Source organism: Mchenga conophoros, linkage group LG5 (genome assembly GCF_057382185.1).
Source record: "Mchenga conophoros isolate Kocher_MC1m ecotype Shallow Benthic linkage group LG5, M_conophoros_male_GT1.1, whole genome shotgun sequence".
In the NCBI taxonomy this organism is placed as follows: domain Eukaryota; kingdom Metazoa; phylum Chordata; class Actinopteri; order Cichliformes; family Cichlidae; genus Mchenga; species Mchenga conophoros.
This window is the reverse complement of record NC_140530.1, coordinates 33,618,293-33,638,577: the sequence shown is the minus strand read 5'-3', so window position 1 is coordinate 33,638,577 and position 20,285 is coordinate 33,618,293. Positions and strand designations below refer to the sequence as shown.

At 38.1% G+C, this 20,285-nt stretch overlaps 2 protein-coding genes across 2 annotated transcripts; one reads left to right on the top strand and one right to left on the bottom strand.

The window, feature by feature from the left end:
- Positions 1-3,088: 3,088 nt before the first annotated feature.
- On the top strand, positions 3,089-20,162 carry LOC146574939 (uncharacterized). The gene is made up of 12 exons (XM_085275676.1): positions 3,089-3,291; positions 3,443-3,591; positions 3,701-3,774; positions 3,884-3,976; positions 4,138-4,236; positions 4,454-4,614; positions 17,569-17,676; positions 17,891-18,033; positions 18,163-18,236; positions 18,628-18,726; positions 18,863-18,961; positions 19,137-20,162. Exons 1-12 carry the CDS (start codon positions 3,184-3,186, stop codon positions 19,316-19,318), a joined length of 1,389 nt encoding a protein of 462 aa, XP_085131802.1. The 5' UTR covers positions 3,089-3,183; the 3' UTR covers positions 19,319-20,162.
- On the bottom strand, positions 6,280-7,983 carry LOC146574940 (adenosine receptor A3-like). Its single transcript, XM_085275035.1, has 2 exons — positions 7,406-7,983; positions 6,280-7,065 (listed from the first exon to the last, which is right to left on the bottom strand). Exons 1-2 carry the CDS (start codon positions 7,732-7,734, stop codon positions 6,420-6,422), a joined length of 975 nt encoding a protein of 324 aa, XP_085131161.1. The 5' UTR covers positions 7,735-7,983; the 3' UTR covers positions 6,280-6,419.
- Positions 20,163-20,285: the final 123 nt, after the last annotated feature.

Genomic DNA, 20,285 nt, shown 5'->3' with positions numbered 1-20,285 from the left:
CCTCTTTTCCATTTCTTCCATGTACAAATTGGCCACAATGGGCGAAACTGGGGAACCCATGGCACACCCATGTTTCTGCCTGTAGTACTGACCCTTGTATGTGAAATAGGTGGAATTAAGACACAGTTCCAAAAGCAAATACAACCGGTCGGTGCTGTGGTTCTGCTACTGAAGTTGGGCTCATCCTGTAATCTCTTACGGACTACCTCCAATGCTTCAGTGACTAGAACACAAGTGAAGAGTCATTGTAACATTGTAAAAAACCATTGTTTCATCTGCCCCCATAATAACATCTCTCACCTTCTCAACAAAATCCAAGGTCTTCTGGACGTGGTGTTCAGAGCTGCCTACCAGCGGGTTGAGGATCAAAGCCAGAAACTTTGAGATGTTATAGGTGACTGAGTTGATAGTACAGACAATTGGTCTTAAAGGTACACCCTGTTTATGTATCTTTGTAGATTCCCCTGGGCATAGCCTGTGGTATGAGGTCCAGTCAATAACATTGTCTTGTTCTAACTGCTTCAGGCAATCTATCACCCTCTTCCTGTAACCACTTCCTAGGTTTTGTTTCAGGGGGTCATAAGTATTTTTGTCACTGAGCAGTGACACAGTTTTTTTCATGATGGTCTTTCTGGTTTAGCAAAACCATGCAGAAACTCTTGTCTGCTGGAAGGATGATAATGTTCTTGTGATTGCTATGTGATGTGAGTGCCTTCCTCCCCTCCATGTTGATGTTGGATGCTGGGGGCTTTACATTGGTGAAACAGGTCAAAGCTTTCGTCTGTAGTTGCTCTGCTTCCACGTCTGCAGTTTTGCTGTTACGAATGGCTTCTGTTTCTGTGGCTGTGTTCCACTAGTGGAATTTGTCTCGGCGTCACAGAAATTCACGGTTCGGTTCAGTTCAATACTTTGGTGTCACGGTTTGATATTTTTTCGATACAAAAGAATGTTCATGCCTTTTTAATTTGTCATTTATTAAAATTATAAATATATATTTTAACTCAAAAGTACAGTTTTTAAATTTAATGTTACTGAAACAACAAAATAATAATAAAAAAAATAAATCTATCTGATTGAGAAATCACTCATCTTTGGAAAAGAGAGTTTATTACAGAGAAATGGCTCTTTCCAAAATAAAAGCTATACTATACGCTTCTTCTGGGCTATATTCTCAGCAGCATATTAAACATATCAGGTCCCCATAAGGAGAATCATGTGCTAACGGCTGTCTAAATGACTCGGGTAAAGTTTGTAGCATGAGTGCTTGTTGTTTTTGTCTGCTTCCACTTGTCTTTGCACTAGGATGATGTCGGCGTAAATGTGCTGTCATATTCGTTGTGTTCCCACTAGTGCTGTCAGCGTTAATCTCATTAAAATGACGTTAACGCCATAACATGGCAAATCTCAGAGTTACTGCGGATCGCCCCGTGCGTGGGGCTGGACAGTGTCAATAAGTTAACGAGCAAACTGCGCTAACGCACTAGTTCCCACCAATGTAATTGAGCATTGCGTGGCACATCTGACATGCTGTTTTACTTTTGTCCATGACGCGCTTACCATCAGGGTCATGCTTAACATGAAAACCAAGATAGTTCCAAATGCCAGATCTGAATGAGGGTGGGGGAGGCTCAATTTCGGGTAGCGTTGAGGCAGTTGCCATGTTGCAACGAGCTTAACTTCTGTCTCGCTAGCTTGCGCTGCGCTCAGTGGATCTGCGCTCCACAGTGCAGCCTAGGCCGAGTAGTCGAACGCAGATCCACTGAGCTCTCAACACAGACAGCATCGTCAGAAGAAAAGTTGATAACATAAATTAAAAATTTTGTATTGTTTGATACATATGCGTACCAAACCGAAAGCGCTGTATTCTTTGCTATGTGACAGTGGTATCCAGCATAGTGCAACCTTTTCAGTCCATTCAGCATCTCAACTACACAACACCTCCCATCAGGACTGGGTGTGCCCAGTATATTCTGTAAGTTTCCCAGTCTAATCTGCATGCAAAATGTAAGACAAGCTCCCTTCAAAGCCAGTCTACTGTGCTGATGCCAACATGAAGTCACAGCTTCCCCAGGCACAGGTTGACAGTAGTTTTCCGCACAGGTTACATGAACTTCAAATCTTATTGAGTGAAATTGTGTATATTAGATACGCATCAATCATACAAGGTTGGATTGTTATAATAAATATGATTAACTGAGCATATTTCACTCATCTGTCTATAACTTAAAGTTATTCCTATCATGATCCTTGTCTAGACTACATGAATGCTGCAAACACTAAGTTATGCCAGCGTGGAGAAGAGCCGAGCCAGTTGCGTAAAGTGGCCTTCATGTGTGTAAATACTTTATGTGAAAGTAATTGACTCTTAAGTGTCTTAAATGGTACTTCAGAAATATAGGCTGTGGTAACTCCCAGGTAGCCACACAACTTCAGTTTCCTTTAGTAATGTCACTGCGTTATTTCTCTTTTCTTTACAGTCAATGTGTTTGCTCTTTCTCATTGAGAATTGTAATGTGTTTTTGACTCCATGTGCAGCAAATCAGGGTATAGAGCTCAATCATGTTGATGCTTTATTGTGTTGTTTTAGAATAACTTAATAAAAAAACTATTTGGGCTGAAGTGAAGGTATTTAGGTAAAAATTAGACAGGCTAAACAGACTACAGTAAATATACAGAGTACAAAGTGCAAAAAAAGTGCTTATATCTGCAGTTGAGGGTAATCTCCTAGCCAAGATCATTACTTAAAAAAAAAAAGCTTTTGGCTTTTAACCTGGATTGTGAATATGCAATATTGCTCCAGTTTCCTAAAGCACACAACCTTTAAAAGCATGATGTTGCATAAATATGAAAAACTTCAGCATAACTGACCCCCCCCAACACACACACACACACACTCACTGTATTTTGTAGCTGTGAATGTATTCATTTAACACATTTTAACCATGGATTTCACATATCAGTGTTCTGTTATGTGCTTCTGCAAACCTAACTATTTTGCTGCACCATGTTTGACGAATAAACATCAGCTTGGTCAAATAACATCAGGGTTAACATGTGGTTATCTGTTCTGTAGCTACCCAGACAGGGGCGGGTGGATGAAGCAGAAAAATAACTGGTTGGTGATATTATTTTAAGGCAGAGCTGATACCAACAAGGGGCTTTAGAGAACACATATCTGTGAGGATGAAGACTTTGAGTGCTGCTCTTGTTTTGCTGAGTCTCATCTCAGTGGGCCAGCCTGCATCGCTGGCCTGTGAGAAGCTGTTAAAGCCAGTCGACCAACGTCCAGATGTAAGTGTCTTTCCACATTTGTTTTGTTTCAGCTGTTAAAACTTGCAATTTTTTTCTGAGATGTGATGGAGGGAAATATTCTGAATGTTTTTTTTGTGAATTTCCAAAATAAATAATGAATCAATCAATTAAAACAAATCTTTTATTTCAGCTGATTGGGAGGTGGCACTTTATAGCTGTGTCCACAGAGTTTTGCCTGTCTTCAACATTAGTCAGTGCTTTATTTTCCCCAAGTGCCGCAGTGGATGTAATTTCTAAGGGCGAACCAAACCTCTATGGTGATACTACTTATTTGAAAGCGTAAGTAATGTTTTATTTTTTGTTTTTTAGTTAAATTAATAGCATTTAACATGGTAACATTGTTCAGCTGTTCTTTCAGGTGTTAAATCTGTAATGATGAATGTTGCAGGAATGGAGTTTGTATCAATGGAACCTCAACATTTCTCTATGCAAACAGCAGCATATTTGAACTCGACAGTGAAAGTAAGAGGTTTTTCTTTTAAATATACTCTGACTACAAGCTGTAGTTCAATAACAATTTAATATATTACTACCATTTAAATACTTTAAATTACTTTAATGATTCCAACAGATGCCACAGTTGATCAACCAGACGTGCTGCTGCACACTGGCTGTCCTGACTGCCTCGTCTCTAAAGAGGATAAAAGTCATCTTTTGCTCTTCAGTAAGGTGGCAGGGCTGGGGGCTTTTAGACCATTCATAATTTGTAATTTCCTGTTGTAGTTAAACAAAAAGCTAAATGCACGCTGTGAGAAATACAAGGTTCAATACAATCCATCATATTATCACAGGCCTTTTATCTCAGATGTCGCACTGCTTCACCAGGTAGACGAACAGCTGTTTCTGCTGCTGAGCTGACGGAGTTTGAGACACAGGCAGAGTGTCTGGGATGGTCTAAACCCCAACTCCTCAACACTGATCATGGTGAGACTTTTACAGCAACCAAAAAAAAAAAGGAACAGATAGCACATATGTAAATGATCCTCTTTCTTCTTTCAAAAATGTGTTTTTATGTCTTTTGGGCAGCATGATGATTTTATGATGGTGTAGCACACTCTGTGTCACTTTTGAGTGTGCATATATAAATCAGTTTAAGTTTTAACATTTCATTGTCATTTCCTTTCCTATATTCCATATACAGATTATGAAAAGTGTGTGCAATTTGACGAAGATATGGATGAGGATAAATTAAGCGAAGTGCTTCTGAGTTTCTTTCAGAAGACGCTTGAAAGGATGAAAACCACATATCACTTGTTAACCAAATGCATGGCAGAGGGTTTTATTTCATATTACCCCTCATTGTTTTAAGAACTAAATGTCCAGTGCATGCTGAACTTTATTTTCATATCTAAATATGACTTTTAATCTATATATGAATGCCTCTTTTAATTACTGAATTGAGCTTTTTTTTTCTTCATTTAGAAGAAAAAGTTTTTTAAATAAAAGTCTGTACGTCCATGTATGTTAAAAATTTCTTTGCAATTTATGTGTGAGGCCATAGCCATGCTAGCAGTTCTATGAGGCTCCATATAGACATCAGTGTTTCGAACCATGTAATACAAATAACAAACAACTAAATATCAATGATAGGATAATAGTGCAAACCAGGTATTATGTTTACCATGATAATTTGTGGTGTAACTGTAAAAAACAATCACAGATTGGTTTGTAACCTATTTTGGAACCACATTTGATGCATTTATTTTAGGTTCTAAATTTCTTTTCTTAGTTTTGTCTTATTTTAAGTTTCATATAGCCAGAAATTGGTGCTTTTAGCTCTTAAAAGACTCCTTGGCTCCAACATTTGAACAGAAATGATGGCTTATTGTAACTGTTGTTGTAAAATCAAAAGTAAAAGGATAAAAACAGATATTATTGTTTTTATATTTTCCACAAATTCTTAACAGTAAGTTGCTTTTCTTTGCTTTTACATTTCAATAAATATTTCTCAAATCCTTATGAGCTATATGGATTGTCATTTAGAACACCAAGAATTTTGGTTTATTATCTTTATGTTTGTTGTGATTTTTGCAGAGCTGCAAAGGTTTAGGAAAGTAACTTTGAGGTTTGAATAGAAAATGTGCATAAATTGTGCCGTGCATTTATGAGAAACCCATGAATCCATTCTCTTCCACTGGGCTGGAGGTTATCTCTGATTTAAAAAAAATATTTTTATAGTTATTTTTGTTTGTGAAATAATGGCATCATGGTCACATTCGCTATGGCCATCTGCACTATTCTTTTCTTTTCTTGTTACAAAAGATGACCCAGTTTTCCTGCAGAGAAACTTCATAATGAAGAGAAATTTTAAGTGCATTATAATTCCTCTTATAACCAATTCATAAACAGCTTGTGCTTTCAAACACAATGCTCCAGCTTTTTTGAACAATTTACAAAACTTAATGTGAACACTGAAATGGGAGTGTGGCATGGACTTTAATGTTGCTTATTCTTCCATAATCAGGATAAATCACATATGTTCAACACAGAATGACTATAAACCTTTCTATCTGCTTAAATGAGGAAATTGTTAAATATATATCTCTGTATCACATGCAGCATGTGATAAACTATTTGGTTGCACTGACAACCATCTTGGACAAACTAAAAATGTGCTTGACATGATACGAAAATTTTAAAGTGGAACTCGGAGACCGCTCATGAATGTAGTTGTCAGTTGAATGTCTCACTTCCTCTTAGGCTTTAATCTACTTTGGTAATACAAAATTAAGTGCACGTACAGTTGTTTCCTGTGCTGCATAGTTCCAGATGTGAGTAAGGATTTCCTTAAATCTTCAATACAAAGATAAAATCTTAAAGACAATATAGTTTAAAAAATGCATGAAAACCAACAAAGCAGCAAATACAAAATTTACATGTTGTATAAAAAAAAAACTAGATGCAGCATAGAGATTTTAAAATATGATAAAACAAACCAATCAGATATCACAAAAAGTACTTTGTTTTATAGTAATACTTGAATAAAGTACACAAGTCAATGAAACAAAATATACTAATCCTTATACTTAGATATAATCGGGGGGAAAAGACAACAAAAAATCAGCCTTATAATTAGAACAAAAAGGCAAGAAAACAGAAATCTGCCTTCAGTCATTTGACACAATGTGACTGCTGGATCTTTTGTCTGTCATTTGGCTTGTCAAGGATTCTTGATTTTCAGCAACACGTGAAACACACTTTCTCCAGATCTTCAGATAAGCTTTCTTGATTTTTTGTATTTTGAATGCATACACAACTGGATTGACCGCTGAGTTAGCATGAGACAGAATAATACCTATATATAAAACTATTGGTGGTATATTTGTCACCTCACCAAAATAAACAAGGCAGTTCATTATGTGAAGCGGCAGCCAGCACAGGGCAAACAGAGCGAAGACCAGAGCTAGAGATCCTGCCAGCTTTTTCTCTTTTCTTAGGTAGTTCTGAGACAGTTTTTGAGCACCACTGCCTGGTTTCCCTTGAAGGTGTCCTTTTATAATACAGAAAACATGGGTATACAACGTGGCCATTACCAACAGAGGTATCAGATTCAGGGAAAAAAAACTGAAATAAACCAGGTATGACATGGGAATTACAGCTATAAACTGGCAGACAATTGTAGAATTGGCTGAATTAGACAAGGTTTGATGGTTGTACCACCCAAGCATGGGAGTAAAGCTGAGAGGGATTGCAACAATCCAACATGCTGCCACCACAAGACAGGAGTGTCCCTGTGTCACAATCCTTTTGTACCTATTAAAAAATGAAAACAATAAAATAGTCTCACAAAAAAAATTAAAATAGCATAAAATGATTTTTTTTAAAACAAAATAAATTGTTAGTGAAGTACTGGTCGATGTGATAAAATGATATAGTAAATGGTAAATGGTCTGTATTTGTATAGCGCTTTACTAGTCCCTAAGGACCCCAAAGCGCTTTACACATCCAGTCATCCACCCATTCACACATACCATATAAACCACAAAGTCCATAATTACTACTTCCTACTACTAAATTACTATGTTCACTATTCAACTATGAGTCATTTTAGTTTGTTTTTAAAAAAATGTGTCTTATTAATCCATACTCTTACCTGAGAGGGATATACACCCGGAGGAAACGGTCAAGCGAAATAGCCAACAGAGACAGAACTGAAACGAGGGTGAACAGAATGACCACACAGCTGATGAAGAGACACGTATTGAACGAAGTCTTCACCCGTCCATCCACCACTACAGCCAATGGTATGGCCACACATCCAACCAGAAAATCAGCCATAGCCAGAGATGCAATAAGGCAGAATGTTGGCTGTTGAATGCTTTTAGTGGTCCAAAGTGCCAAAATGACCAGCATGTTACCCAGACAGCAACTAACTGCAATAAGCACTTCAACCAAGGTGTAAATCATTACTCCCAAATTCATTGTGCTTTCTATCTGGCTGATGATTGTCAGTTGACGGTGCAGTATATTTGAGTGTGAGTCTGAGCTTCAGTGTGGTATGTAAATCTATATAACATTTGAGGAAGTCCTTGGTCTCTTAGCAGCAATTTTTTTAAATAACACATACAAATAGATATGCATGTAAGAGGATGCAAAAGGAAAAAAAAACACTGGTGCAATTATGAGTAACTAAAAAAACATCTCTCATGTCGAAGCTACACAAGCCACAAAACCCACATCCTGAAACAACATACACCTAGGTGATATCTCACAAATGGGGTGGACGTTTTGGGTGTTTGCTCTCTGTGTTATGTTTTTGCAAATCAGATGGTATACTGATAGATGGTATAACAGACTGTTATTGTGCAATATATTTCCTCTGCCTCAGCTTAGATTCTGTATAAATACTGTATCAGTGAAGGTGACATTGACTTTGAAAAAAAAAGACAAATAGCGTGTACATGTGCATGCTTATGGCATCCCATTTCTAAGAGCAAAATTTTCACATCTTAAAACAAACCTCTCTTTAAGGGCCTCTAGCATGACATTTGGTGTGTCTTAGTTAGCTATTTGTTTCCGGAGCTTAACTGTGTAAACACTGCATTCTATTATAATTCATTATTCAAAATTACAACATTTTGCACATTATTGTTACTATTGGTAGTAGTAGTAGCAGCATGTATTCTTGTGTTTTCTTCTTGAGGACACGAATGGTGTACACAAACAACAATTTGAACTGTTACACTGTTACACCTATGTAATATGTATTACAGCCTCATAGATTGCATATGTAGATATTCTGCATATCAAGGCATTTAAAAGGGAAGTCACAGGGAGCAGCCGCAGTGCATGCCCCCAACCCTAGCACATGCAGGTGAATGTGTTTAAAGTTCATAGGGAACTCTGAAGTAGATAAAGGAAGTGTTGGGCATTGATGCTCAGTAGTAGTTTTGCAGATATGCAGAATGTGTGGGTAGAAGGTTAACCTCACTCTCCCCAGCAAATCGCAATGATACACACAATCATGTGAAAAGGAATGTTTGCATAGGACTCTATGAACTCCCATGAAAAACCGCATACAGCTTTACCGTTTCCAGCAGCCAGGCACTGCTAATCAGATGCACTTGATTGAAATATCATCAGCAACCACATCTATTGCTCATCTGGTATATTCAGATGTGGTTTAACACACACACACACAAAGCAAAAAACAGGGCTACAGGCCTCAGTTAGCATGTCAAATCTTAAAGTTCATGACAGCGCAACTGAAAAAAGGCTGAAGATGCCACTCTTGTTTGTAAGAGTTGCCAGAAGAAAAACTCTTCAATATAAAAAGAACATAGAAGAAAACTTTAGGATTGAAGAGTGTCAATCCTAAACTGACTTTTAACCTTTTAATGCCTGGTGTATTACATTTGAAAAATAGAGTTTTTCCCCAGTTTTTGGGACTTCAACATCATCAATGGGAATTTTTCCCCCTGAAAAACCTAAATCAGAATCAGAATCAGAATACTTTATTGATCCCTGGGGGAAATTATTTATTTCCCCCAACTTAAATAATTTGCACAATACATTTTTAAGCAATTAAAAAAATCAGATAAGCAAATATGATACAAATTAAATGTCATATATGGAGATTGGAATGTGATTTATTTTTTAAACAATTACACAAAATTAAACAAAAGAAAATTAAATAAACACCATTTTCAAAAAAATACAATTTCTACCAATTATTTTATGATTCAGGCTTTAAAGGGTTAAAACAATGTGGCAACAAGTGGAGATCTTTGGCTATGATGCAGGGCTGTGTTTAGAGAAAACTATTTACGGCATATCAGCACAAACATCTCATACCAACTATAATGCTAAGTTGTGGTAAGTTTGCAATTGTGGTTTGAGAAAGCTGTGCATAAACGTATTCCCACAAACCTCAATGAATTGAATCGACATTATAAAATGATGTGAGAGACATTTGAGGAAAATACAAATAAAATAGAATAAAAATAAATACAGTAAATGTACAGTAAATCTTTTCTCTTTTTTGCTCTATAAAATTGTTGTTTTTCTTTTTCAATCACTCATCTTAACAGTAGGATATACATGAAAAGAGAAAAAAATAAAGTTTGCACTCATTTTTTGCACTCTCTGGGCAACTGACCGTTTCAATGTGGATGCACAACTCTGTGAAAACGACTGAAAACGCTAGTGTGGAGGCATTTTCATTGCAATCTGCACATTCCTGCACATAAAATAAAATATGATTTTGTGTTTACACTCAGTCTTTCAAATAGATGCAAGTAAAACAGCAGAACCCCGTAACTTCCAAGCAAGGAAGTTACGGGGTTTTCACTGTAAAAAGAAGTTTCCTTCCCACGCAGTGATCAGCGGAAACTAATGTTTTTGTCACTTTTTACAGAATCAAACTCAAAGTGAGGTCAGTACTTCCACGCTTTAAATGCTGCACAGTCATATGCTTACCTACACTTGATTTTTTTAACCATTGTTGATCTGCACACAGCTGTTGTCATGAACGTCGCACTCGCTTACATCATTGCCATGAGACACTCACAAAAAAAAATCACAGTTTTAGTAATGCATTAACACAGCGTGCTTACGGGAAAGTAACAGTAATTTAATTACCTTTTTGCAATAGTAATCCCTTACTTTACTTGTTACTTGAGAAAAGTAATCGGATTACAGTAACGAGTTACTTGTAGCGCATTACTGTAATCCAATTTTTATTTGCACTTTATTTATTTGCATCCTCTTAAAAGGGGATATGTGAATGTGGCGGAAAACTAACTGGTCAATCAAATTCAGTATAAAGAGTCAGCAGAAGTGATCTCATACTGAGCCAAGATGAAAAGCTTTTTGTGCTGCTGTTCTCGTGCTGAATTTCTGGCCTGTAAAAGCTACATACAGTGGCTTGCAAAAGTATTCGGCCCCCTTGAACTTTCCCACATTTTGTCACATTACAGCCACAAACATGAATCAATTTTATTAGAATTCCACGTGAAAGACCGATACAAAGTGGTGTACACGTGAGAAGTGGAATGACAATCATACATGATTCCAAACATTTTTTACAAATAAATAACTGCAAAGTATGGTGTGCGTAATTATTCAGCTCCCTTTTGTCTGAGTGCAGTCAGTTGCCCATAGACGTTGCCTGATGAGTGCTAATGACTAAATAGAGTGCACCTGTGTGTAATCTAATGTCAGTACAAATACAGCTGCTCTGTGACGGCCTCAGAGGTTGTCTAAGAGAATATTGGGAGCAACAACACCATGAAGTCCAAAGAACACACCAGACATGTCAGGCATAAAGTTATTGAGAAATTTAATATAGCAGGCTTAGGCTACAAAAAGATTTCCCAAGCCTTGAACATCCCACGGAGCACTGTTCAAGCGATCATTCAGAAGTGGAAGGAGTATGGCATAACTGTAAACCTACCAAGACAAGGCTGTGCACCTAAACTCACAGGCTGAACAAGGAGAGCGCTGATCAGAAATGCAGAATAATTATGCCTATAAAGAAGGCAAAGAGTGATGAAGATGTAAGTCTCATTTAAACCTTTATAGCTAACAATCTATTGTTTTAAAGGTGATTTATTAGACTAAAATGAAACTGAACCTATTTAATGGATTTGTGCAATTTTTATTTCACAGAGAGAGTTAAATTTGTCTGATTAGTGCAAAACATTAGCCAAGCAAAAATAAAGAAACGCGTGAACAAACAAAATAAAAGCGATGTCATTACAGTTGACTGGGAAATGGTACGCGATGTCCTCAAACAGCTGCTGGAATATCCCTGCCCCACTTCTAAGTAGTGATTTGGACATTAGAGCAGTTGAAAAAGCAAACATCTTCGAGGCCACCAAAATAGGTTTAAAAGCTAATAAACAAATTTCTTCCACTCAGAGAATGTTGCATATAATTTCATTTTTCCTTGATGCATAAAGTTAAAAGATTAAAACTAATAAAACAAATTTTAAAAAGAGACTTTTTTTCATTTGATTATATTTTATATCATGGATTAGGCAGAAAGTAGAATTGGGCTGAAAGATCTATCGCTCTATCACCTATTCACGTTGTAAATCATGTTTTTAAAAAGTAACTAATTACTTTTGAAAATAAGTAATCAGTAAAGTAACGAGATTACATTTTGGGGGAAGTAATCACTAATTAGTTACTGATTACTTTTTTCAAGTAACTTGACCAACACTGTTAGTAAGATACACGAGTGCTTGAACGGAAGTTGGGAAAGCTCTTAGCCGTTAGCATGCGTCCATGCTAACTGCCCAGAGAATTCTTACATGTTATCGCAAAAACAGTGCATGTCCCCCCCTCGGACAACGTGTATGCAGCCTGAGACTCTCTCCACTCTGTGGTCAGCAAAGTGCAATCGCAATCTCCGAGTGCCCTTTCTTTAATACCAGGGGACTATAAACACGCATCACTGGGCTCCACACTGCCGACCTTCACCCAGTACGTGTCATGCCCTACCAGAGACAATAAAACACTAGACTTGGGCTACGTTCACACTGCAGGTCTTAATGCTCAATTCCGATTTTTTTGATCAAATACGATTTTTTTGTCTGCTTGTTCACACTACAAATATAATGCGACAGCAAACGCGCTCTAGTGTGAACCCTCAAAGCGGCCCGCATGCGCAAAAGAATCCCCACACGCTCTGTTTAGACCCAGACCAAACAATATTGTTTGACTGATGGCCCTTAATATAAAGACTTCAGACTTTACGTTTCCCAATTTTTGCTTTGTTATTTTGTTATTTACATAATAATGTGAATAACCTAATAACTATCCTTATTGCTGTTTTAGAGAGGAGCGGTGCTTCAAAGGATAGTTGCAGATTTCTGTCAGAATCAAATAAAACGTTCACGTTTCTCCAACGTTGTCTTCCCAACAGTTTCACTGACATCTACATGTCTTCTTGGGCGCTTCTCCGGAGCTGATAATTGCCGTCTGTCTTGTGTCAGTGACATAAAAGACGGATTTAATGTGACATGACCATTCAAGCAGCAGTCGCTTTCTAAAACATCGGATATGTATCAGAATCAGTACCACATACGAAAGTGACCCAGATCGGATTTGAAAATATCGGATTTGTGCCGTTCACACTGTCATACCATGATTGGATTTGGGTCGCATAGGGTCAAAAAAATCAGATTTGATGTGCTTTCGCCTGCAGTGTGAACGTAGCCTTACTGTATGTCAATGCAAAAGAGGTATACAGTTCATCACCTGTCCCTCACCTGGGAAGATCTGATCACAAGTGTTGATCTGGAGGTAGTTCTGCTGGCACCAGTCCACAAAGTCATGGCTAAATTCTCTGTACTCCCTGTCGCTACCATCAGTGATGAGGCTGACTATTGCAGAGCTGTCAAAGAACCTTTGCAGGAAGCACTGGGTGGAGTTTTGGGAGAAGTCTGCAGAGTAGATAGTAAAGAGGAACGGAGGCAGAACCATTCCCTGTGGGGGCCCCGTACTGCCCCCACAGAGACACACAGCACTAAGTTCTCATATGCTGTTGTCGGTCGGTGAGGTAGAACCATCGGGCCACAAAAATCACAACTGTCTGCCTGGGGGGGGTGAGGTGGGCAAATGAACTGCATCATTTCTTTTAACAGGTTTGATTGATCCAGGATGCAGTCTTCAACATCGACTGCAGACTCACCCACCCCCACTACTGCTGTCCCACCTCTGACACCTCATTCACTTCACACCTCCTCTCCTCACCCCGCTCACTACTACTCACCCTAACCACTGCATCCTGTACACAACCAACACACGGCTCCAGCCTGTCTCTCTCAACCATCCAGGTTAAGGAACTGAGGATGACTGGAGTCAGGAAGGCAGCGGGTCCCGATGGCATCAGCTCAAGGGTTGCCAAGTCCTGCACAGATCAATTGTGTGGGGTGATGGAGTACATCTTCAGCCTGAGGCTGGGAAGAGTTCCACAGCTCTGGAAAACCTCTTGTGTGCCACTAGTGCCAAAGACTCCACATTCCAAGAACCTCAACAGCAACAGGGCAGTGGCTCTGACATCCCACCCAATGAAGACCCAGGAACACCTGAACCTGTCTCAGCTTTGACTCCTGGTGAGCTCCTCACTGGACCCACTTCAGTTTGCCTACCAGCCTGGCACTGGATTGGATGATGCTGTCATTCACCTCCTACACCGTTCCCATCTCGATTGGAGACCCCTGGGAGCACTGTGAGAATCATTTTCTTTGATTTCTTTATTGCCTTTAACACCATTCTTTCCACAGTTCTGAAGAAAAAGCTGGAGAACTCAGGAATTGACCATCACCTCACAGCATGAATATTGGACTACCTCACCACCAGACTATAGTATGAGAGAACTCGGGGCTGCATGTCGGACAGGGTCATCTGCAGTACGGAGGCCCCACAGGGAACTGTGTGGGAGACATCTGCAGTGGGCAAATGAACTGAATCATTTCTTTGACAGATTTGATTGATCCAGGATGCAGTCTTCAACATCGACTGCAGACTCACCCACACCCACTGCCGTTGTTGCGCATCTGACACCTCAGTTACTTCACACCTCCTCCCTTCACCCCGCTCACAACTCCCCACCCCTACCACAGCATCCTGTACACAACCAACACACATCTCCAGCCTGTCTCTCTCAACCCTCCAGGTTAGGAGGGAACTGAGTACGACTGGAGCAAAGAAGGCAGCAGGTCCAGATGGCATCAGCTCAAGGGTTGTCAAGTCCTGCGCAGATCAACATGAGAACTCTGGGCTGCGTGTCGGACAGGGTCATCTGCAGTATGGAGGCCCCACAGGGAACGGTGTGGGAGATGTCTGCAGTGCAGATGGTGAAGAGGAACTGAGCCAGAACCGTTCCCTGGATTAATTAATTGATTAATTTTATCGCATTATTTGTAATGATAGCATTAACGCGATAATGTTGACAGGCCTAGTTTGTTGGTTTGCTTTTATTTCGTTTCATAAGCAAGCTGGTTATTAGATGCTGCTTCAGCCAGCCAGACAATCCTTTGCTGTCCCACCCCTCTCCTCCCTGTGGAGCAAGCAGCAGGTGTATCTCGTAAATCCTTACTCCTCGCAAATGGGCAATAGAAAACCGTTTGGTGCCTATGCAATCCCCAAAATGCACTGGCATGACATCCGGGGAGCATGGGTGTGAGCAACGTTCTTTTTTGCAGATGCCATGATGCCCCCTCTACCACGATGCCACCCTGGGCAATGCCCTATGTTGCCCATATCAAAAACCACCACTTGGTACCATAGCTCAGGCTACTTGTTACTCTGTGATATTTATCTGCATGTTTGCAAACTTGTCTAGTACTTACCTGTTTGTTTCCTCCTTCCTCTAAGGAAATCTATGTATTACAACCTGTCTGACACACTCCTACCAATAGTATACTGGAAATGTGTCCAAGAGAAAGTGAGGAGAAACTCAAAATAGAACTGATTCATAGACTCTGACCTGAATCTGATACCTGTTAATAAATGAAAAAGAAAAAATCCAGATACACAGAGAGTGTGTATCTCAGCAAAGTATCTGTGTTGCTTAGGATATTTATTCCCTTTGCTTCCTTAAGATTGTTTATTAAAATCTTTAAACCTTTCAACTGTGTTCTACAATTATGTCCTTTTTTTTGCAAATGCCAACAAATTACTGCCTTGCCTTGGTCATCCACTGCAAATTCATTTCTGCCTGCACCCTGATGTGTTTTTTCTAAACCATTTGCATTTTGAGTAAATGTATTTTGCAAGAGTAAGCATGCACACATTTGCCAAACACAGACAGGATATTGTGTGGTTAATGATAGACCTATAAACTGCTTTTAAAATGTTAACAAAATTCATATTACTGCAAATGCAGTGAGCAGTTTGCATCGACAGCTAGAAATATAGCATGTGCAATCATCTGTCACCAATTAAACTGCATCTTATGAAATGTCAATTTTCTTTCTCCACAGTTTTTTTTAGAGAACGTGTTACTATCTACCGGAACCAAATTCCTTGTATGTGTCTGCACATATACATGGCCAATAAACACGATTCTGATTCTGAGTATACATAGTAAAGTATGATACATCGTTTTATCATATTTCAAGTGTCACCATACTGAAAATACTGATAAATCTTATCAGTATGTACTTTTGATCCAGGGCACGATGTTAGGTTTGATCAAGGTTTTGAAGGTTTAACCTTGAAATTATCTGTCCACACTAGAGATGGCACGATACCACTTTTTTATGTCCGATACCGATATCATAAATTTGGATATCTGCCGATACCGATATGAATCCGATATAGTGTTTTTTAATCAACAAAACTGTTTTTTAAAATATCTTGCTGCATTTTGCAAGTCTGCAAGTTCATACTCAAGTTTAAAACAACAACTACACTAAAGCTATTCTGTTATACCTGTATACAAAAAAAATATTTCATAGTTCAGCAATACTGATCAATCTAATAAACTTAGACCTACACCATCCTCCCTGTTCTGGTATTTTAAAGAGTACTTAGCGTAAATATTAAGCAACCTAACTAATAGGGTTCCAACTCCCAGCAACAACAAAAAGAAATAAATAAAAAATAGGGAACCACCCCTCACGCTCCACCTCATGATGCTTAATCGACGTAATCAACCTTAATTTGATGCAGTGTGAAAAAAAATGCACAGAAATCAATTATTTTTCAAGAAATATTAAATAGATTCAACATCTTTCTTCAACAAAATTGCAGACTGCACAGATGGTACCTTCCCAAAGTAAAAAGTACTATAGCTTACTAGGGTATATATATTAGACTTAATAGTCACTATATACAGTAATTGACTTCTATTCATTTTACATCAAATTAAAACTTTGGGTGTCAGATAATTATTTATTAAAAGCTCGACATTTTAAATGAGAATAAGAAAGAAAAGTATGTCTTTGTGCCCCCTTTTCCCTGTTCATGCCCTATCGGCCCCCCTGGCTAAACTTTGCTAGATCCGCCCCTGCACAGTTACCAGCGTCAGCTACGTAGAAAAAGATCCTGGTGTAGAAAGTAATATTAAATAAATTCTAACAACAGCTTATCAAGCTTAAACGTGCTGCTGTTGTTCAGCCGCTGGTTTCCTCTTTCTGGTGCAAAGTGGGCCAAAAACAAACTAGAGACACGGACTCGCGACAGAAAAGCCGATCAGCTGATCATTTAAGCAGTTTCATGATTGAAGTAGCAGCCGGAGAGCGAGAGGCAGTCGCTCGTTAAGCTTAACGCAGGAATGCTTTACAAACATTCAGAGATGGACTTACACACTTGCTTTACTTCTCTCGGGATAACTTTGTCGGAGATGAAATGCCGGGTTGCTAGCGAAGCTCCACATGCTATCCAGACCACGACAGGTCCGGCATGCCACAGCCGCTCTATCACGTGATGCATACTGCTCGACATGCTAACGTTCTGAGGTGAGTTACGGCGTGTTGCAAGTTTTGCCAGGTGCTTTCGTGATATTTAATGGATCGGATTACATTTTTTATTTTTCTCCGATATCCGATCCAGTAATTTAGGTCAGTATCGGACCGATACCGATACGTAATATCGGATCGGTCCATCTCTAGTCCACACACTGACATGTTTATCAGTTTGTGACCTAGATGATGATTGGTAAATGTGGTCTTTACTGGAAATGATGGCATTTGAGGTCATTCACTTCATTTCCTCTTAAATAGGGGTGGGAAAACTAACTGGTCAGTATAAACCCGTAAAAAAGACTAAGAATCAGCAGAAGTGAACTCATACTGAGCCAAGATGAAAGCGTTTTGTGTCGCTGTTCTTGTGCTGAATTTCATCTCTGTGTGCCAGCCTTCATCAGTGGCCTGTGAGAGGTATCTAAAAACAGCAGATAGGGATCAAGATGTAAGTCTCTTTTAAACCTTTATAGCTAAGATTATAGTTGTAAAACTGATTTGCTAGTAGAATTTTAGTAAAATGAAACTGCACCTATGTAATGGATTTGTGCAAGTTTGTATTTCATGAATAGTGTTAAATGTGTCAGATTAGTGCAAAACATTTACAAAGCAACAAAAAAAAAACTAAAATAACGAATGAACAAACAATGTCTTCATTTCAGCTGACTGGGAAATGGTACCTTATAGCCATGTCCTCAAACAGCTGCTGGGCTACTGCATTCAGTGTCCTACCTTTCGGTGTCTATGTGAACATTACGGCAATGGAAGAAGCAAACATCTATGAAGCCACATTTTCACTGAAAATGTAACTAATTTTCTTCCTTATAATTGTTGTTTATACTGTATGTTTGCCAGTGTTTGTGCTTCATATTTCATTATGTCATTTAAAGTTATTTTTTCATTCTTTATATCTTTTGACTACTAATTAAATCAGGTTTGGGCAGTGTAAAAATTTAACTTCAAAAATTCACTACGAAAAAAGCACCATAACTGAGATTGACAGCAAGGGTAAGAGTTTTGATTAAAACATTTGTGTCACTGGAGTTTAATTATGAATCTCTTCATGTCTGTTTCTTTCAGTCACTATTAAACTTTTTAACTGCAGATTAATTATGTGCTCAAACCTTTTAACATTCACAAAATAATCAATAAAAACATAAAAGCACTAAAAGAGAAAATTCAGATATGAAAATCATATACATGTTTAATTTTTAAGCTTTTAAAGAATTGGTAGCATACTAGTTTTGTTGTCTTTTGTCTTCTCTGACTTTTTCCACATTCTTTTATTGTGTAAATAATAATCTTCACTTGTGATAGTATCTATAATACTATAATTCTGATGTTAAAAATTTAATCTCAAATGTTAAATGTATTTTAATAACTCTTCTTTTTACAACAGGTGCCAAAAGTGATAATGTAATGATACTTCTTCAAAGGAGGTGCCATGATTGTATTGTTATAAAGGGAGATGGCTTCACTGACATTCTTGTGCTTTTAAGTAAGGACCCAGACAAATGTGATAAGAAAATATGTTGAATATTTACAATACAGATGTTTTTACAGCACTTTCTTACCTGACTTATCTAGCAGGCTATTATATAGCAGATTATGACATTTAATCATGTTTTAAACAGGTAAGCGAATGTCCATCACTGATGATGAGATGGAGGCATTTGAGATACAAGCAGAATGTCGTTACTTGTACAAACCACAGATCTTTGGTTCTGATCATGGTAAGATGTGAAAAAAGAATATGACGAAACCTTTATGGCTTTACAGCTAACGTGTACTTTTAGAGTGATTCGTGTCATTTTATTTTCTGCAGTTCCTTAACATTATAATGCAATCAGTATAACACAATTGCACATTCTACAGTTTCTAATTGTTTTTTTTTTTATCTTCATACAGACTACGAGAACTGCACAGTTGACGATGGCAAGACTGAATATGCTTCTTCAGAAATTCCCCATATGCGACAAGCAGTGCTAAACATCTTCTCAAAGGTCTTCACATGCGTACAAGACAGAGTTTTGTATTACCCCCGTGCTGCCTTCCAGTGGGTGCAGTCAACATGGAGTAATTTGTGGTGAATGTAGAGAGACACGCTATAATAAATATTTGCTTATTTCAATCATGTGCACTTGAAACCGTGCTGTCTTTAGTTTAAAGATTTGAAGAGAGTGTAGAATGAATTATAAATACTACAGTTTACAGATGAACAATATTTGAATATTAATTCAAAATATCATTATAATGCATTTATATCTGTCCTTTACCTCTCAACTACTATTCATCCAACTTGCTGAGGTCCAGAGTAAGGGCAGTGTCTATTTTAAGGATGCTCTAAAGTGCTGTGTTCCAATTTTTTCTGTCGCATTTCTGTTGCTATTAAACATTTATGAAATTCAGTGTGGAATCAACTGTCAAAAGACTCAATCTTCCAAAGACTCATTTCCTCAAACAATCACTGTTTCAGCAGAATTTTCCAGGGGTCCTATCTGGACAAAAAGACAGTCATTTGAAATTTACAACCTCTGTAAATGATTTTACATAAAGTGGAATGCATATTTAGACATTGTTATGATGAGTCCACCTACTTCAATATCAAAAGAACAGCAGATGTAAATGTCAGAGGGTTTAAATATGGTAATTTTGGTTTTCTATTCCCTAAAAAAAACCGTTCAAGGCGTTGACTTTAATTCATGGACCAAAAGGTGTAATAACTACACTTGTAAAAACTTGTGAAAGTTCTAGTCAGTAATAGCTTAAAAAATAAAGTGACAATGAAAAAATTAGCTATATGAATAAGAGACACGAGAGAATTTAAAAATGCAGTATGTCTCCTGCCTTTTCTCAAAGGCCAAAGTGTAACTTTACTTACACACAAACATCACAATAAATAATGAATTGTGGGAAAGTAAATACAGTGTATATGTCTGTTTTTAAAAATATGTATTTGCTGGTCTATGCTGTCTAAAGTTGAAATCCAAAAATGAAACATGCGACCAACATTTTATTGACAGACTTACCAGACAGCCATGCAGTCTTAAAGGTCCC

Excerpts from the sequence above, each read along its gene's own strand:
- LOC146574939 (XM_085275676.1), top strand. The coding sequence starts at position 3,184 with ATGAAGACTTTGAGTGCTGCTCTTGTTTTGCTGAGTCTCATCTCAGTG. Across the intron at positions 4,615-17,568 it reads TTTCATATTACCCCTCATTG|ATGAAAGCGTTTTGTGTCGC; the intron begins TTTTAAGAACTA and ends TACTGAGCCAAG. Across the intron at positions 18,034-18,162 it reads GCCACATTTTCACTGAAAAT|GTTTGGGCAGTGTAAAAATT; the intron begins GTAACTAATTTT and ends TAATTAAATCAG.
- LOC146574940 (XM_085275035.1), bottom strand. The coding sequence starts at position 7,734 with ATGAATTTGGGAGTAATGATTTACACCTTGGTTGAAGTGCTTATTGCA. Across the intron at positions 7,066-7,405 it reads CGGGTGTATATCCCTCTCAG|GTACAAAAGGATTGTGACAC; the intron begins GTAAGAGTATGG and ends ATTTTTTAATAG.